Source organism: Convolutriloba macropyga, chromosome 10, assembly GCF_964194025.1.
Source record: "Convolutriloba macropyga chromosome 10, txConMacr16.3, whole genome shotgun sequence".
NCBI lineage: Eukaryota > Metazoa > Xenacoelomorpha > Acoela > Convolutidae > Convolutriloba > Convolutriloba macropyga.
In genome coordinates this window covers 39953431-39974116 of record NC_134477.1, presented here as the reverse complement: position 1 = coordinate 39974116, position 20686 = coordinate 39953431, and the positions used below count along the sequence as shown (strand labels likewise).

The 20686-nt window shown below is 35.5% G+C and overlaps 2 protein-coding genes across 2 annotated transcripts in view; one reads left to right on the top strand and one right to left on the bottom strand.

Moving 5' to 3' along the window:
* The window catches only part of LOC142348129 (GPN-loop GTPase 1-like), a 393281-nt gene that overhangs the window by 237838 nt on the left and 134757 nt on the right, over positions 1–20686 (bottom strand). The window lies entirely within an intron of this gene.
* The window catches only part of LOC142348022 (dual E2 ubiquitin-conjugating enzyme/E3 ubiquitin-protein ligase BIRC6-like), a 104994-nt gene that overhangs the window by 33961 nt on the left and 50347 nt on the right, over positions 1–20686 (top strand). The window contains exons 10-14 of the mRNA XM_075399189.1: positions 305–455; positions 7254–7404; positions 9139–9793; positions 10366–10694; positions 13355–13474. Coding sequence (XP_075255304.1) covers positions 305–455; positions 7254–7404; positions 9139–9793; positions 10366–10694; positions 13355–13474 — 1406 coding nt within the window. The remainder of the gene's footprint in view (positions 1–304; positions 456–7253; positions 7405–9138; positions 9794–10365; positions 10695–13354; positions 13475–20686) is intronic.

Sequence of the window (20686 nt, the reverse complement as noted above, 5' to 3'; positions counted from 1 at the left end):
TAACTTTTCTGAAGTTCTATTTTAAGAAACAGTTATCGCATATCTGAGTGTTTTGGAAGAAAAAGAGGAAAGTGATTCCGCTAAATTGATTACAATCGTGTTTGCGAAAAGAAATCGCTTTAGTCGCTCTAGAACAAGTTAACGGCATTTAACAAAACCTGTTTGCATGTCTGTTCGCTTTCATCATGAAGTGGCTGTCGATCTATCTGCAAGATTTTAGTTCTTTTTGAGTTCAGAGGTGAGGTCGATAGAAGGTAAAAATTGTGAAAAGAATTTTGTTATTGTTTGTTCTCACTCTTTCCAGGTTTACAAAGTGGACTGCAGTGATTTGAGGGCAACTAAAACTGCTCTCTTCCACCAGCCTCCTGACCACACCAATTTGTTGGCAATGGACGACAAATACTCCAATTTCGCCTCTGAGATTGCCGCATCTCACCCTATGCACTCCACAATAGGTATTTGACTATTCAGAACTAAAAAAAACTTTGATAATCGGTACAGCATGCACCTTTAAAGGGAGAAAGCATTCACTTCATTGATACTCTCATAATTGTGCTCAGCCCACTTGCGCAGACTCAATTAATAGCCCAAAAGCAATAGGTGGTGCTATTATTGGCCTTCTCTTGGTTTTTTCATAATTCGAAGAACTTTGAATGGTATAAGGGCGCTGTCTTTTTTCAGATCTGTTCACACAGTTTCATGATTTTTTAAGTCAAATTGGAGAAGTGATTTTGGTCACGCCGAACGAGAAGTGATTTTTTACTCCAATTTGAAAATAGAGAGTAAAAGTGTTTGAACAAAAATTCGCTTTATCTGTTGTGATTTTTTGTTCACATGCGGCAATTTGACTTTTATTATTAATAGCCGGCCTCATCTTCTCTGCCGGCTATTACAGCGCTCCTATTTTTTACAATTCAAAGAATTTGAATTGTATTGGGGCCTGTCTTTTTTTAAGATCTGTTCACACATTTTCATGATTTTTGAAGTCAAATTGGAGTAGTGATTTTGGTCACGCCGAAATAAGCAATAGAGCGAAAAAGCGAGTGGTTTTGCGGTGTGAATTTTTTTCGCTCTAATTTTGAAGTAGAGTGAGAAAACGGTGTTTGAACAAAAATTCGTTTTCTCGCTAGTGGTTGTTTGTTCACATGCGGCAATTTTACTTGGATTTTTACTGTTTTTCCAATTTTTTTATCTGATTTTTTTCTAAATTGTTCTCTCAATTCACTCATAGTCCGTTCTAGGTCTAGGTTTTTGAGTCAATGAAAATTCTTTGAATTGTACGTCAGGACTTGACCTGCTATGTTTTTTTACTTGTTGAACTTTTTTTCGCTTTACCCATTTTGCCGCTTTTTCGACATTTTGCGTGAAATCTTTTTGACTTCTCTAGGCTAGTTTCACTCTTCTGTCATTCTGCTCAAAGTCCTTTTAAACAGCAGCTGCTCAGCACAGCAATTTAAAATGAAGAGTCAGTATAAAAAATTGAAGTCAGAAATAGAAACGGGATAAACCCATGAAGCCAGCAATTTGATGCGTCGTTCCTATAAGTGTTAGTTACCATCTCTAATGCTTATTGGTATTGGTAGTATCCCCTGTAGCCTCTCTCTAAGAAACAGAAGTATGTTTAACTACGAATTGCCATCAAAATAAACGGACTTAAAAAATGCTTTTGTACAAAAATCTTTTTTTTAGTCTTTTCTTTCAATTCACCATTTTTGAATAACCTTTCGTGTCTGAACAAATTTTTGGTTTTGGAAAGAGATCTTATTGCATGCAACAATTTGACTTCTATTTTAAGGTGTTTAATAGCCGCACAGCGATAGCTGGGGCTATTATTAATTGCTCTCAAACGAAGTTTGTAGCAATTATAGTCCTGTCGGACTTTGTTTATGCAAGTTTTTGACCGGTTTATCGTCTGACACTTTTCGTCCTCAAAAATGGGACAAATAGGTAGCGCCCAGCTGGATTTAAGTGGTCTTAGAGCCTTTTAGCTCTGTTTCAGCTCAAACTGTTTTGGAGACTTATACTTATGGTGTGGAGGGCGGTTCCTAGAGGTTGAAGACACTCAACCCCCACTTTTGACCCCCCGCCCACTATTGCCCCACCCCCCCCACCCCACCGCGATGTTGCCCCCACCCAACTGTTGCCCCCCTCACCATCAGCCCCCTGGTGCACCACCCGTTGCTCCGTTCGAACAACCGATCGCTAAAAACATGCAATTGTATACTACTTTTCTCATTTTTTTCAGGTTTTTCAGCCCTAGGTGTTAAAAAACCTCATTTAGGGTTTTATATTAGTTTTCTGCATAGTTTTTAGTGGTATTGGAATTGTTTCAACATTTTAAGATCACGATTTTTTGCATCTTTTTGACAAAACGTGCAAATTTTTTGACATTTATTTTTTAATTATTCACTTCTTTTCAGATTTAGGGGTCAGAAAACGTCCTTAATAGTTTGATAATAAATTACTGAAAAAATTTATTGGACATGGAATAGCTTTTAACTTCTTAATATCACAAGGTTTAGCAATTTTTTTTTATTAAACTTGCATTTTTTTTTCAATTCTTTTTGAAAGTTTCTGCCTTTTTGGTTTTTCCAGCATCAAAAGCCGATGAACCTCCTCCAGAGTTTGAAAATAGGTTACTGTATGGTTTTAGTTGTAATATAATGTTTTTCATGAGGCCCTAGAAACGTGAGCATGAGATTGAACATAGGTTGTCACCAAGGATTTTCCTAATTTCAGTCCTTTAATACGTCTGAGCGACTAATTGTTCCGACAAGAAAGTTAGAGAATCGAGCCCTGTGAAGGACCAGGCCGGCGGAAAGCTTCGAGAACCAGGCTGTGATATATCGGTTCCGCTGAGATTGTTGAGTAGCCGCAACAGTTATTCACAAAGTCATTTACACCTGCGATTATTAGCACTAAGTAGCAAAAAAAAACGAATGCAAAATGAAAGAGATTACTGCTATTAGAGAGTTTGGTGTGATTCGAATGTCTCAAGTTTTTGTTATATAAACGTTTACTTTTCATCTTATTAGTGGTTTCAATGACTTTATCAATAGTTTTTTGGAAGTGAGAGCGTTTAAATTTTGTTTATTTTTGAGTTTGTGTGGGAATTGCCATATTGACGATAGAGGGGTGCAGTTTTTGTGGGTCAATTTAAAGAAAAATTTTGAATTAAAAACATAAAAACTTTTTGAAAGAATTTAGGAAAACTCATACAATTTTTTATTAGGATAAAACAATGAGGTTTGCTGTTTGCACAGAAAGCGTTACAGGTAGTGAGTCTTAGAGAAGGAGTCACTGGGCCTTGTGAGCTGTAGCATGTTTCAAATGCGAATTTCAATAAAATTTTTCTATAAATTGACCCAAAAAAACTGCACCCCTCTATCGTCAATATGGCAATTACCCACACAAACTCAAAAATAATAAAAAATTAAAAGCTCTCACTTCCAAAAAAAACTATTGATAAAGTCATTGAAACCACTAATAATAGTTTCTTATTAGTGGTTTCAATGACTTTATCAATAGTTTTTTTGGAAGTGAGAGCTTTTAAATTTTGTTTATTGTTGAGTTTCTGTGGGTAATTGCCATATTGACGATAGAGGGGTGCAGTTTTTGTGAGTCAATATAAAGAAAAATTTTGAATTAAAAACATACGAACTTTTTAAAAGAATTTAGGAAAACTCATAGAGGTTTGCTGTTTGTACAGAAAGCGCTACAGGTAGTGAGTCTTAGAGAAGGAGTATGTGGGGCTTGTGAGCTGTAGAATGTTTCAAATGCCAATTTCAATGAAACATTTGCCATTTCTTTCATCATTTTTAAAACTTCGTTTTTTATTGTAAAAAAAACAGTTCCTTCGCAAACAACACTTCCAGCTGCTAAATGTTAGTACCTGCCGGAATGTTATTTTGTAAAAATAATGCAAAACTGCAGGAAAAAGGGTTCGTTAAATTTGTTTGTTCAAATCATGAGCTTTAAAAGAAAGCAATCAATATTTCGCCTTTCTTTTCCGCTAAATAATTGGTGAAATTTGCTCAGTGCTCATATTCTCCTCCTGTTCTCTGAGAGAACTGGTAACATCAAATAGCATGAATATGTTTGTGTTTGCTCTCAAACGAAGTTTGTAGCAATTATATTAGTCCTGTTGGTATTTTTTTATGAAATTTTCGCTTGATCGATTTTTCATATGAGGATTTGACTTTTCGTCCTCAAAAACGGAATAAGCAGGAAACGTTATTTGAAAATTTTGCTTGATCGATTTTTCATGTGACGATTTGACTTTTCGTCCTCAAAAACGGAATAAACAGAAACATTAAGTGCTCTTAGAGCCTTTCAGCTCTGTTTCAGCTCAAACTGTTTTGGAGACTTATACTTATAATTATGGTGTAAAGGGCGGTTCTTAAGGTTGAAGACACCCCAACTGTTGACCCCCCACTATCGCCCCCCACCCCAGTTTTGCCCCACCACACCCTTCTCTCCCCATACCCCCGTGGCTAGCTACTGACGAACAACCGCTTTCTAAAAACGCAAATTTATACTATTTTCCAATCTTTGACATTTTTTGGTTTTTATAAGCCGTATGTGTTAAGGAACCTCTTTTAGGTTTTAAAAATAGGTTACTAAAATTAAAGCAAATTAGGCAATTTTTTGACAAATTGCGTAACGAATTTAAGCAATTTTTTGACAAATTGTGGAATTTTTCAAATTTTGACATTTTTCTTTATTCAGGTCTTTCCAGACACAGGGGCCAGAAAACATCCTAAGGGGTTTGATAATAAGTTACAGGCAAATTGTTATTGGCCATGGAATAGTTTTTCAACTTTTTAATGTCACAAGTTTTAGCAATTTTTCGTCTAAAACTTGCTTTTTTTTCAATTTTTCTTTGAACGTTTTTGTCATTTTATAGGTTTTCTCAGCCTATAGAGCCAATGAATCTCCTGTAGGGTTTGAAAATCTCCGAGTTTTTTGTTTTATCAATGAAAATTCTGTGAATTGTTTTCAGACTTGTCCTGCTGTTTCTTTTTGTTTTTTTAACGACCATATGATGTCACTATCACTTCAAGTCTGCAATTTGTTCATGCTATTTCAACAGTAATGCGTGCGTGACTGACGTCATTTTCTTAATATAGCGAATTTTTTGTTCATTCTTTACTGGTCAAAACAGACCCCTTATTTTAGTTCAAATTCTTCTTTAGGCAGGTGGATTTCTTTTATGGACACTTGAGATGCACTTCCGCTAATCCGTCAGTGTTGTCCACAGAGCACTTGTGGACAATACTGACAATAGAAAATGGCCTACACTGACAGATTTTTTTCAGTGGATTTAAAGGAGCATGAAAAAGCCATTCTAAATTCTTCAGTTCTAAAGTGCTTTATTTGAAGCAATATTGCGTAAAATAAATTTGCATGTGTAATCCATGTTTAAACGCACAAATATTCCCTCTCCTGTAATTGAGGTTAATTTCTAATTTCGGTCAAATCAATTCAAAATCTGAATTGCGATAAATCAAAATATAGTGCTATTTAGATTAGGAGCTAATTTGGCTACCTTCTACGTTAATATATTTAATGAAATAATAATCGACTTCAATAAGCACATAAATGATAAAACTAATAATTAAAATTACAAATGCACAAATTAAAAGCTATTTCAGGGGAAATTAAATAGTGAAATTGAGTTTTTGATGTACTCACTAGTGTTGGTTCTTATCATTTCATCTATTGTTTCAATTAAAAACTGAGAAAATTCTGTTCTCCAAAACCCAAAACCACTTTTCCAAAGGGGGGGTGTGAATTAATTACCTCTTTTTATTAAAAAGGGAGAAATTTCAAGTTGCATAAATTTCCCCCAATCTTTCACAACCCTAATTGTATTCAACTCCAATTGAAAATTGAGAAAATACTCTTCTCCGAAACCCTTTTTATTTAAAATTGAGAAATTTGTGGATTTTAATTACCTCCCCTTTTTTGGAAAGGCGGAAATTTCTGAAATTAATAATGGCAAAAACATTCCCCAAAACCATTTTTCAAAAAACTCAATTGTTATGCAGTTGTTTATGCGTAATTACAAACTGTTGTTATGTAGAATTCTATGTCAAAAAATAGCACGTGGATCGGGGAGATGGGGTCAAAAGTTATGTGCGCACTAGGCTGGGTGAGGGAGGGGAGGGGAAGCAGATTAGATTTGCGTAGCCATATCCCGCTGTATCTGATCACTTAACTGCACTAAATAATGATGAAGACGCAGATTGTGGAATAAAATTACGCAAATTGTGGATTCTATTTACGCAGTTTGTGGAATCTAATTACGCAAATGGTGGTCTTCTATTACTCAAATTGGGGAATCTATTTACTCAAATCGCCATTTCTACTTATATTTGCCTTTGATAAACACTTACACTAATCTGTTATGTTTTTACAAAAACGCGTTTTCTGGACAAGACTGTCTTGATCCCCTCAAAATATTTAAATGCAAGCCAATTTTGCGAACGTAATTGTTTTCCACGGAATTAATCTATTAAGATTGCACCTGAGTTGGTCAATTAATCCCGATTTGGTCGTCTGTACTGACCAGTAATGTTCGCATGATTTAAGTTTGGTCTCACTCTCAAAATTGACTTCCTCACTCTGAAATGGACTCTTCTTTACTTTAATTCTAAGAGAGAAGTTCAAGTGAATGTGTGTCCTCTAATTGAAGGTTAATTGAGGGCAGCTAACATAAGTAGCAATAAGTTATACAGATTCCTAATCAAAATTTAATTTCCCAGCATTTTATAAAAAGAAGTTTCTTTTTTGGCCTGTTTCTTTTACTATCTTTTTGAAACTGTAGATATATGAAGCTATTGCGGCTCTCTTGCAATCTGGCAGCTATGTTTAACGGACTTATGAAATTAAGTTACTACAGGTGAAATTGTTTATTAGTCTTTTCACCTTGGGTATTGACATGGTTGCATATTATCAACCTTTTGTTATAAATCAATTGAAAGTGGGCAGACAATTGCCTTTTTTCTCAAAAAAATCTACCTAATATCGTTTGGGGTCCAGAGAGGATCAAAATTGATTTAAAAAGTATACAAACCACAAAGAAAATAATGACGCTTGTTCAATCATTTTGTATTAGATTAAAACGTATTGTATATATTCACTTCATTCGAGACATCTGAGAAATCAGGTTTACAAGTGGAGTTTAAAGGGTATGAAATTCCTGGAATCTGTTGTCTTAGCTAACTGTTTTACAAGCTTGTTGTGTGTAGATGATATGATGATGATTGGAGATCTGAATGAGGATGGCATCCACATGGAGATAGAACTGGCTCACAGTCCAGAGATGCTGGACCCAGCAGACGCTCCGAGTGCAATGGTGGGAGACCCTCTACTCTACAATGACTACACATCTTACGCCCAGTAAGTTGTGTTTAAAGAGGTAATGGGACTTTTCGAAATTTGAGGATGTTGGCGGTTAAAGCAATTACCAATGTTCGTATCAACATCAGACACCCTTAATTAATATGAATTATTTGGCATGCGCAATTTATCCAACTTGGAGCAGCACAATATGATCTTTTTCTCTATACTTAGATCAATTGCTAATTGCTCTTGAACGAAGTTCATAGCAATTATTGTAAACATGTGTGTCTATTTTAAGCAAAATTTTTGCTTGACGATTTTGGACTTTGCGAGTGACTTTTACGCCCTTGACTTTTTGCGTTTCGCGTGATCTAAATTTCTCTCTCAATCACATTTTCAGGCAGCTGAACTCAATTGGCGGCAATTTAATAGTAAAAGTCAACTGAAAAGTGCGCCGAAACTGGTGCCATTTTTCTCTTTAAATTTTAATAGTGGTATCTGTTAACCTCTAATGTGGTTATTTGAAGCCCACTATTGAGCTTCTTAGTCCCATTTAGCCCCCCCCCCCCCCCACTGAAGCAGGTCGCAATTGATTATAGCTCACACTAGTCGTTCGAGAGCAATTCTTCCGACGTTTATCCGGTTATGTTTAATTTCAACCGGCCGGATTCTACATTGTTTATTTTAACACAGTGAAACCTATCATTAAGAAAACTTATGGTTCTTGTGGATCATGTTCTTGGCTGAACTGGTAAAACCCAAGGTTTCAAGTTTTGCCAATAAATTATCGTGGTCTATCGAATCAAACGCTTTTGACAAATCAAAGAAAAAGGCTACTTCATGATTTTTTTTAAATCAAGCTTGCATCGTTTTGAAGCTTGCAGCGTCTATCGTGGAATAATTTTACCGGAACCCAAGTTGCGTTTTGTTGTAGATATTGTCTTTGTGAAGAGATTCTTCAATTTGTTCTTTAAGTAGTTTTCAATATCACCTTTTTTAAATAGCGGAGTGATGTGAGCAAGTTTTAGTTGCGAAGGAAATTGTCCGGCTTTCGAATACTCATTAAACAGAAAACAACGGTTTAGCTAGTTCTAATGTTCCTAATTTAAGTGCACAAGCAGGCAAGTTAGAAGGACCCAATGGTTTATTAGAAGGACCCATTGGTTTATTAGAATGACCCAGTTGTTTATTAGAAGGACCCAGTGGTATATTAGAAGGACCTAGTGGTTTATTATCAATTGCTAATTGCTCTTGAACGAAGTTCATAGCAATTATTGTAAACATGTGTGTCTTTTTTATGCAAAATTTTTGCTTGACGGTTTTGGACTTTGCTGCGAGTGACTTTTACGCCCTTGACTTTTTGCGTTTCGCGTGATCTAAAATTTTCTCACAATCACAATTTCAAGCAGCTGAATTAAATTGGCGGCAATTTAATACTAAAAGTCAAATGAAAAGTGCGCCGAAACTGGTGCCATTTTTCTCTTTAAATCTTATTAGTGGTATATTTTAATATTTTAACCTCTAATGTGGTTATTTGAAGCCCGCTATTGAACTCCTTAGTGCCATTTAGCCCCCCCCCCCCGACTGAAGCAGGTTGTAATTGACTAGAGCTCCCACTAGTCGTTCGAGAGAAATTCTTCCGACGTTTAGTCGGTTATGTTTATCTTTGATTTGTTCGGGCGTTTTGACAGGGTCTTGGAAATTTGGTCATAGCTTTGACGTGTTTTTAAATTAGAAGTGTTTACAATGAAATTCAAATAAATATTTTTCAGTGGTTTTGTATCATTTCAGAACTGCAACTGCAAATGTGTACGAATCTGAGATGTTGGCAACGGGAAGCAGTGATTTCTCGGGAGTACCCAACAAACTATACAACCTATTAGATGCCAAACTGATGCAAGCTATGCCTTTGCAAGCAGGGTCAGAAATCACACACATCATAATGGAGCAATACGGAACCCAGCCGTTCTTTTACGTCATAGCATCGAAGGACTCGAGTTCAGCTGTCTACGTCTTCCTAATGGAGAAAATTTTCAACTCGTTCCATCTGCGACCCAGCATGAACAATGCTCAGAAACAGCAAAACGTGATCAAAATGCACTGTAATCAACAATTTGCACAAGGAGTGATCAAACATGCTCTTTTGTTACCTCTATGGAGCTGCAATCTAGGAGAGTATCCTCTATTTGTGACAACCACCACAAGCTCTTCTGATCTTTCCTCAGTGCTTTTATGTGTATCGGATAATGATGACATCGTGTTGTTCAAATTGCCAAAACTTGAATGTGTTACTCTACAGACTGAAGCGGACAAAAATTTGTTTGGTGGGAATAAAATTAAGTCGGTGTCTTTTGACTGTGGGAGTGACTCACTATGTATACTGACCTCTGATGGAAAAGTCCATTTCGTGGAAATGAGGAAGCTTCTCGGAGAGCAAGACGACAAGGTTCGATTTATCATTTTGAGCCAGTTTTTTCTTTCTCAAAAATTAATGTTTGCGGAAAGGTTGTGTAGGCATGGCTCTTGATGATCTAACGAGGATTATTATAGCTGCGAAGCTGTAAGCTGAGAGTAGCTATATTGCTTTGATCTTGGTTTTTGTTTTTGTTTCGTCGCCTGACGCTCTTTTTCGTTCTACATTTTTACGCCGGAAGCTTCAAAAGAACAATTTTGTTTATCTTTTCATGCCGCTATTTCACTGCTCGTTCGCTACTCTTATGTGCTTGGCGTAATTTCTTAGACTAATTGGTGGTTAGTTTTAAGCTATGACAAATTAAGATAACTTATGAATTAATTTTTTTGTCGTTAAAGACTTAGGTAGCCTTTTATATTTATCAACAATTTCAAACTAGGTTTTTATGAGAATGTGGAACAGCTTTTTAGGATTACAGAATATCAGGAGAAATGTTTCACTGTTTTATTCAACAGATGCGCCAGGTATTCAAATACCAAAGTCAGCTTAAAAATAAACTTTTATGTTTCTACATTTACTTTCGGTTACTTTCAAATTCAATTCAGGACTCCGGATTAAACGCTGCTTTGAATGACGTCCAGGAAGATGAAATGGACTGTGGTGTGACTGTTGGAACTTCATCGGCCGAGGGGAAATTCTCGAAATCAACTGCATCGAATCAAATCCCAGCCTCAGTTTCAAATACCAATGCAATATCAATCGTCAGGGCATCGGGGACTGGATCGGGTCAGCAGCAGCAAATAAAGCAACTGCAGCATCAGAGCGTTAATAGGTTTGACTACCTCGCGGACGCCAAAGGGAAGACTCCGGACCTGAATACGGCAACTCTGGATTGGATCAGTCAATTGAGTGAATGTGTACCCCTCACTCCAAGGTGCGTTTGGACTTATCTTTGTTCCTCGACAACACGAGATCTTTAATCTAAATGTGTTTACTTTATCAACGTTAATTGTTTTTTAGTTCTGAGCAGAGTTGTGTTTTTGGTTGAAATATATAGTTTCTCAAGTGACTCGAATGTGGGCTTTGCTGACTGTTGAATTCTACTTGCCCGAAGTTTTGAGATTTTGTCTTTATGAATATCTTAGAGCTTAAATGATTTGTGAAAGCCGATTATTCAGATCATCAGCCATCTGTCATCTACCAGATTATCATCTGAGAAAAATCGTTTCTTTTACTTTTTTTTATTTGATTAAAGAAAAAATGAATGGGTTTTTATAGATAGTCTTTTTAATAGCCGCGTCCTCAATTCCAGGCGGCTATTATAGCTCTCCTAGATTTTTTACAATTCAAAGAATGTGAATTGTATTGGGGCATTGTGTTTTTTTATGATGTGTTCACACATTTTTCAATGACTTTGATCTTTCAAAACGGGATAAACAGGTAAAGCACAGCGGGCATTAAGTTTAATTAGAGGCGCAAAGTGGAAGTTAGATGTCTTTCAAGTGATTAGAGTGGTTCAGCTGCTGGGATGGCCTCAATTTAAGGTTAAAAGGTCATTTTTAGGAGTTTTTGGGCTCAAAATGGTTCAATTTTTAATGTTTTTTGTAATTTTTTAGGTTTTTGTTTGATTCGTCTTTGGTTGAAGTTTTTAAAAGTTGATGAAGGCCTTTTGCGGTTCCTTTGCGAGACAAAATTACTCGTTATGACAATTTTATGAGCTAAATGTTTTGTTACTACAAACACAAACACGCAAAATGATACTAATTTTTGCAATTTTTTCAAGTTTTTTTGAAAAGTTTTGTCATTTTTTGAGTTTTTTCGGCTTCAGGGGCCAGAGAATCTCCTTTAAGGTTTGATAATAGGTCACTGTATAGTTTTTTTAGTAACAATGGATTGGTTTTCAACATTTTAATGTCTCGAATTTCAGCATTTTTTTGATAAAATCTGCAATTTTTTCAATGTTTCCTAAATTTTTTATCAATTTTTGATTTTTGTCCATTTCCAAGTGCCAGGAAACCTATTCCACGGTTTGAAAAAAATACATCATGGTTATTAGTTTCAATGGATTTGTGTTCAACAATTTAACTTTTCGAATTTTAAAAATTTTCTGATAAAATTTGCAATTTCAAGTTTCTTTCAAAACATTTGGCTTTTATACAGTTCTTCTTCACTAAATAGCCAGATAACCTCATACAGCGTTTGACATTATGTTGTCAAATAGTTGCTAGGGATATTATGTTATTGCGTTTGATATTATGTTATTAAATAGTTTTCAAATTTTAATAGAACAAATTTCTTTTTGAAATTTGAAATTTTTAAAAATTATTGCCTATCGATCTTCGAACCAAGTAAATTTTTAAGGCTTGGAATGGGTTTATTCAGTAGCCTCTAGAGACACAGAAATGATTCGTATGATATTAATATCACGATTTTTAGCAACTTTCCATTAAAATTTGCAATTGATTTCATTTTTTTAAAGAAAATTTTGGTCATATTCTAGTTAATGGATCTTCAAGGGCCAATGAATTTTTTCAGGGCTTGCAGATACAATACTGCAGCAATTTGAGAAACAAAAATCGGTTTTGAACATAGTTTTGAAAAGGTATATATAAAGAGATTTTGCCTTAGGGGTAAAAGCTTCAAAATTTTAGCAATGATTATATTTTTAATTAGATTGTTTGATTGTTTGTTTCTCAATTTTTTATGATGATTTTGTTTGAGTTTTGGGTGGCATTGTTCAATTGATCTGCTGATCAAGTAGAGTAGTTCTAAGTTTTTCATTCAATTCTTTGAATTGTATTTCAGGACTTGTCCTGTTATGTTTTTTTTACTTCGTCGAACAGGTTTTTGTTTTGTCTTACCCTGACTTCTTGGAACTGACTTTTTCAATGACTTACCTCACTCAAAAAAATGACTTCTCTACTCACCTATGCAACTTTAAATTTTATGAACCTTTACTTGTTAAAGGTCAATAGTGTGCATCTAAGTAGTGCCAAACATATATGCCCTAATTCTTGATTATTAGAGTCTTGAGTTTTTGATTTCGAATATTAATTTTGGGATCTTCTCCGTTTGTGCCCCAGTACGTTATGCCTCCCCCAAGTTTCAGAGCCCCATTACATAGTAAGTCATTATGTAAAAAATATTGCACGTGCATCTGGTGCAAATAATATGCGCCCACTAAACGGAAAAGATCCTAATTTTGAATATGGAGCTTATGTGTCTCATAAAAATGACAGTCCAAAGCTAACCCAAAAAGTCTAGTGGTCTATCAAAGGACTGATGGTCGATCTGTCGATCTAATCTCTTTAGTTGTTTCAATTCATGGAAGGCCCCAAGCTTCTATCGCGGCTATTTTCCGGCAATTTGCCGGCTATGTTTCAATTCTTTTGACCTCGATAATCACTTCACGCTTGAATATTATTGAACGTGATATTAATGTTTGAAAAGTTTTTGTTTGAAAGTTGGAAACGCATAAAGTTTGGAAGCATAACGTGATCAAAAAAGAAGAATCTAACAATGATGTCTGAAGTTTTGAGATTGGATACAGGGTTTTCGAAGCTGGCTGTAGTTGTATTGGTCTGTTTTGTCCAGGTTTTTGACGGGTCTTGTGCCTTCTGGGTGGGTTGAAGTGGAACAGGAGCAACAACAGAGGAAGTTTTCAGAGCACTTACCCAGTTCAGGTGGATCTGTGCTACACACTAGGACTTTCAGGTTTGTGATGTGTACTCGTATCTCAATTCACCATTTTTGAATAACCATTCGTGTCTGAACAAATTTTTGGTTTTGGAAAGAGATTTCCTATTGCATGCGACAATTTGACTTCTATTTTAAGGTGTTTAATAGCCGCACAACGATAGCTGGGGCTATTATTAATTGCTCTCAAACAAATTTTGTAGCAATTATATTAGTCCTGTCGGTCTTTTTTATGCGATTTTTCGCTTGACCGATTTTTTGTCTGACACTTTTTGTCCTCAAAAATGGGACAAACAGGTGGCGCCCAGCGGGCATTAAGTGCTCTTAGAGCCTTTCATCTCAAACTGTTTTGGAGACTTATACTCATGGTGTGGAGGACGGCTCCTAGAGGTTGAAGACCCCCAACCCCCTCCCCATCAGCCCCCCGGTGCACCTCCCGTTGCTCCGTTCGAACAACCGATCGCTAAAAACATGCAATTTTATTAGTTTTTAGCAATTATATTAGTCCTGTTGGTCGTTTTTTTGCGAATTTTTGCCTGACCAATTTTTCGTCTGACCCATTTGACTTTTCGTCCTTAAAAAACGGAATGAACAGGTAGCGCCCAGCATTAAGTTTCATTAGAAGCCCTTAGCCGCGTTTAGTAATCCTTCAAGTGCTTAGTGTGGTGAAGCTACTGGGAAGGCCGTAAAAATTAAAAGATCATTTTTAGGAGTTTTTGAGCCCAAAATGTTACAATTTTTCTTGTTTTGTTGTCTTTTTTCGACTTTTTTCCTCGACCAGTCTAAACTTGAGGTTTGTGAAAGTTGATAAAGGTATTTTGCAAGACATAAGTTTTTTTAATGACCTTTTTAAAATATATGTTTTGGTACACCAAACAAAATCACAATTTATACTAATTTTCAGTTCTCATTTTTCAAGCCCTAGGTGTCACAGAACCTCATCTAGGATTACTGCATATTTTTGGTGGTAATGAAATGGTTTTCAACATTATGAATTTTGGCATTTTTGACAGAAGGTGCATTTTTTAAAATTTTTCTCACTTTTGTCATTCAAGTTTTTCCAGTCCCAGGGGCCAGAAACCCTGCGCCAGGAACTTTTTAATATCAAAAATTTCAGCAGCTTTTTGATAAAATTGCAATTTCAAGTTTTTTGAAATTTTTTTGTCATTTTACGTTTTTTCAGCCTCAAGAGACAAGGAGCCTTCTCTTTTGTTTGAAAATAGGTTACTGCAGAAATTCTAAATGTTACAGATGTTTTTCCTGATTTTATTATCACGGATTTCTGCATTTTTTAAAAAAACTTGCAATTTTGCCTCAGGAGTCAGAAAACCTCCTTTAGGTTTTGATAATAAATTACTGAAAAAATTTATTGGCCATGAAATAGCTTTCAGTTTTTTATATGACAAAATTTAGCGATTTTTTTTAATAAAACTTGCATTTTTTCAAGTTTTTTGAAAATTTTTGTTATTAGGTTTCTCCAGCCTTAATAGCCGAGGAACCTCCTCTAGGGTGTGACAGTAGGCTACTGTAGTTTCTAATTGTAACAAAATGTTTTTCAAGACTTCAACACCACAAACTTTAGCATTTTTTTACACAACTTGCCTTTTTAATTTTTTTTGACATTTTTTGTCATTATTCAGGTTTCTCAGCCTAACAAAAAATCTCCGTTAGGGTTTGATAATAAGTTATTGGAAAATGTTTTTTGGCCATGGATTAGTTTTCAACTTTTATTATCTCAAATTTTAGCAGTTTTTTTTGCAACTTGCAATTTTTTTAAGCTTTCTGAAAATGTTTGTCATTTTTTGAGTTTTTCAGCCCCAGGTCTCAAGGAACCTCGTCTAGGGTTTTATAATAGGTTACTGCATAGTGGTAGTGGTAGTGGAATGGTTTGAACATGTGAACATCACGCATTTTACTGACAAAACCTTGAATTTTTTCCAGTTTGTTTGACATTTATTTTCCATTATTCACTTCTGTCCAGATGCAGGGACCGGAAAACGTCCTTAAGGGTTTGATAATAAGTTACTGAAAAAGTTTTATCTGCCATGGAATAGCTTTCAATTTTCTTAGTATGACAAATTTTAGCAATTTTTTTGATAAAACTTGCGTTTTTTCAAGTTTTTTGAAAGTTTTTGTCATTTTTAGGTTTTTCCAGCCTCAAGAACGGAAAAACCTCCTCTAGGATTTGACAATAAGTTACTGTATTTTTTTTAAATGTAATGGATTGTTTGTCAAGATTTAAACATCAGCAATTTTAAAAAATATTTGCAGTTTTTTCAAGTTTTTTGAATTTTTTATCTTTTTTTCCTCCAGCAGGGACCTCGTCCAAGGTTTGATGATAAGCAGTCGCATAGTTTATAGAGTTAATGGATTGTTTATCAATTTTTTAAAAGCTAAAGCTTAAGCAATTTTATAAAATTTATGATATTTTTCTAAATTATGATATTTTTCTAAATTATGATATTTTTCTAAATTTTTGGAAAATTATTATCATGTTTGAAGTTTTTGGATCTTTATGAGCCAGTGAAACTAATTAAAGCTTGAAATTGGGATATTGGATAGTCTCGAGATTATGAAATGGTTTTGAGGATTTTAATATCTTGAACTTTAGTAAGATTTTGTCAAAATTTGCGGTTGTTTTCAATTTTTCAAATATTTTTGTCCTTTTCTGAATTCAACTATCCTTACTGGACAACGAAGCTTTTCAAGTCATGGAGACGTGTTACTTGACATAACTCCAGAGACAAGGAATTTTTTTGAACATTTTCACTTTGAAATCTGGAAGCTTTTAAAATTTTACAATATTGCAAATTTTTAATACCAGCTTTTTATTTGATTTATTTATCAATAGTTGGAACTTTTTCACTGCGAAATCTGGAAGTTTTTCTTTTAAATTTTGCAATATTTTGCATTTTTTTAAATATCAGTTTTTTATTTGATTTATTTACTAGCAGGGCTAGAAAACTAAAAGTTGCAGTGTCGAATCGAGCTAAAGCTAGCCTCACTAAACCGCGGCTAGCTACTGACGAAGCCAACCGCTCGCCGGTTGGTTGAGAGCAATTTGTTTTACTTTAGTCGGTTATGTTTGGTATGTTTGGCCTTCTGTTGGTTTTTTATTTCGTCGTCGCGATTTTTGTTACGACCATATTACGTCACAACCACTTCAAATCTGCTTTTTGTTCATTCGTTTATGCAATTTCAACTAAAGTTCGTGCGTGACGTTATTTTCACTCGTAGTGGAGCGAGTTTTTTTGTTCATTCGCATGATTAAATTTTTGGTCACACTTGACTTACCTCACTCGCAAAGTGACTTCCCCACTTTGAAATTGACTTTTATATACTTTAATTCAAAGACATAAGATCTAATGGGTGTGTCACTCTAAATGAAGGTTATTAGAGAGCAGCTAATAGAGGCAGCAATAATTTATACAGATTTTTAATCAAATTATAACATATATGCCTTCAATGAAAAGACGATTTCTGTCTTTTTTACTGTCTTTTTTTCTGTCTTTTTTTACTGTTTTTTGAGACTGCAGATCTACGAAGCTATTGCGGTTATTTTCTGACAATCTGCCAGCTATGTTTTTAATAGCTGTCAAACTAAGTTTGAAGCCTTTTTCGGAAACCTGTTTTATGCAAAACGTTTGCTTGACCGTTTTTAAGCTTTTGTTTTGAAAGTTCTTTTGTTTCCTTTTCTCGTTTGACTTTTGCACGCTTGATCTTTTACGTGATCTAAATTGCTCTTATTCAGAGTATAATTATCTAGGCTGCAGCACCTCTGAATCCATTGCCCCGCCTTTTTTTGAGAGCCATTTCTCCGATGTTAGTGGGTTTTTGTTTAATAGCCGCCCTCGTCTTCTCAGCCAGCTATTATAGCAGGCCTATTTTTTTATTGCCGCCGTCTGCCTCTTAGCGGCTATTATTTAGGCGCTCTCCTTTTTTAATTAGCTTTCCCTTTTGATCACGGTTTACATAAGTTACGATTTTCACATTGGCTTCTGACTTACCTCACTCGCTGTTTCAACTGAATGGATTTTCAATTACTTCACGGATTGAATTACGCAATGTAGTGAATGCAGTCAAAGTCAAAAGAGTGAAATCAAAAGAAACGGGATGAACGATAAAGCCCGGTCATTAAGTCATAGAGCATTAGGTTATCGAAGTTCATTGGTGATTGCTAGCTGACATTACTGTAAAGCTTTATTGCTTTCAGTTTAGAAGCTGATATAAGTATAGTTTTAAACTCTAACTGAAACTGCACGCCAAATTAGAACACTTTTTGACATTGAAAAAAACAAAAAAATTGGTCCCTTTCTATCAGTTTTTTCTGTTTCAATCCAGATGTGCATCAAGCGCGTCAACGGTGGCTATTTACCGACAATTTTTGTCGAATAATGTATTTGTAGAATAAAAATTTATTTGACTTTACCTTAGTTCTCAGGCTTGTCTAAATTTTGCGAGAAATCTTTTTATTTGCTCTCGAACGAAGTTTGAAGCAATTATTGTAGCTGTGTTTTGATGAAAAATTTTAGATTGACGCTTTTGCGCGTTTGTTCTAAAATGTTCTTGAGTGACTTTCATTTCTATTCGTTTTTCAGTGATCTGAATTGAAAACTTAAATAAACTGAAAATGAAAAGTTGAAAACAGAAATTGGATAAACCCATAAATAACAATTTTAGATTTCCCGTGTTTGAAGTTTGTATTAATTAGTCTTGGTTACCAGGTCTACTGTTCATTGGTAGGGATACAAATCACTCTATCATCTTATTAAGAAACATGGGTAGGTCTAACTACGAAATCGAATAAAAATAGTTCTTACCTGTGAATTTTTTTTGTACAAGCACTTATTCTGTTCTTTCAATTGAAGGGGTTTAATGGAATCAATGGCAGATGTTTTTCGAGTGGGTTTCATTTTCGGTCTTGTTGGTTTCGTTTTATTTAGCAGATATTTGGGCGTGTGGTTTTTATGGCTGTTCCTAGCTAATTCTTCCTAGCTTTTTTAAATAGCTGCACAGCGACAGCTTGGGCTATTATTGGCCTTCTCTTAGTTTTTTCAATTCAAATAATTTGAATTGTATTGGGGTGTTGTCTTTTTTTCAGATCTGTTCACACATTTTCATGGTTTTTGAAGTCAACTTGGAGTAGTGATTTTGGTCACGCCGAAACAGGAAGTGGAGCGAAAAAGCGAGTGGTTTTGCGGCGTGAAATTTTTTCGCCCTAAATTTAAAGAAGACTGAGAGAACGGTGTTTGAACAAAAGTCGCTTTCTCGCTAGTAGTTTTTTGTTCACATGCGGCAATTTCACTTTTTTGATTTTTACAGTGTTTTTGAGTTTTTGGATTGGATTTTTTCTAAATGATTTTCCCAATCCATTCGTAGTCCGTTCTGGGTCTAGTTTTCTGTTTAGTCAATGAAAATTCTTTGAATTGTGTGTCAAGACTTGTCCTGCTATGTTTTTTGTTTCGTCGTCAAGATTTTTGTTACGACCATATGACATCACAATCACTTCAATTCTATTTTTTGTTCATTCGTTCATACAGTTTCGTTTTTTACTTCGCCGAATGAAATTTTGGCTTGCTGACTTCTCTAGGCTTGTCGTATTCATCGCTCATTCTGCTAAAAGTAAAGCAATCTGAAAAGAACGGAAAAATGGGATAAACTTCTAAAGCCCATTTTTAGATGCCCGCTACTTAAACGTTCAAATAATTCTTAGATACTATCTCTAATGCCTATTTGTATTGATGCCTATTTGTAATCTGCCGACAATATTTATTTTAGTGGTGCTGTGTTTTTTTTACTTGTAGAGGAGTATTCGTATTCTACAGTTTTTTTTGGGTGAAGAAAGTTTTTTTTCATGACTTGAATTTTAACTACGTCGTTTTCGAACATTGACTTTTGCTTTAGAACGGTGTTCTGTTTTCGATTCAAAAGTAGCTAAGTTTTAAATATATAGTAAACGGGAAAAGCTGGATATAATATTGTCCAAAGACTATTTTGAATGTTTCTCTTCCAAAACAGTCCTTTCACACTATTCAATCTACGACATAACCTATCAACCTACGTCTCACCGGACGTGCCTAGCACCAAACCCTAGTGGTCTACCCCCGCCTCCCCAATTCATCTATTCCTCATCTACCGAGCTGCCCCCTCCCCACTCCGTCGTCTAAAGAACCCCATCCCACCAGCCCCCACAGTCATACCGCTAGAAACTCTTCTTCCGTATTTTAATTTAGGTAAGGAAGTGTAATTTAGAGATTGTATTCGACAACTTCGCGTCGTTTTTGGCTGTTATTATTCGATTTTTTGTACTACCGACTTTTTACTATAGTTTTTTTGTGTAGCCGTTTTATTTTTCGTCCTACAAAACAGGATAGACAGCTTAAGACCCGAAGGCATTAGACTTTATCTTCTTTGAGTGTAAGTTCAATCTTTGAAACTAAGCTCTCTGCTTCGGCGTTTTAGTGGCGTTGGTCGTACCTTGGGTTCGCTCAGAGCCTTACAGCTTACTAGTCTGTGTGACCGATTCACTGAAACTGTTTAGCAGACATTAATTCATAGTGTGAAAGGCGGTTTTCCCCTCTCACGTGCACCTCCCCTTTGGCCGAAGCCTCAGGTATTTAGTCATCAGACCTTTAGAGGAATGAATTCCAAGTCATGAAGACCAGAGCATCGGTGCTAAGACCATCTGGGGTCTAGCTCTTTGAGGAGTCGAGTCGCGTGAGCCTCAAGTCTCCTTAAAACCATCTTTCGGGACTTAGCAGAGCATGTGTTGTCTGGACCAAACATGTAGTGTAGTCACTCTTTATCTCTTAGCTCTGCGATCACAGTTGCAACACTACTCTGTGATGTTATTTTTGTGACTACCACTACATCTATCTTGTCTGGACCTTACACAGTATTTCCTACTAGAGGACTTTCATTTCAGATAATAATTGTGCGCAGGGATCACACACAGTTTTTTCATCCACTACTAATCAACGTTCAGTGAATACAGTGTAGCATTCATCTCAATTTCCCTCACATCTCAAGCATACTAACCTTGCGTTCGTTGCCTACTAACAAAGTTTTCTGTTTGATTGGAGTTCGCAAGAGACTTACATTGGAGTCTAGCCAGTTCGCTACTAAACGATCAAAACATCATCTACTAGTCTCGGTTTCACTTTCGTTACTTTGTTGACTTTCGAATCAGTTATCTTTGACCATCTTTCGCATATTGGAGACATTTCCAAC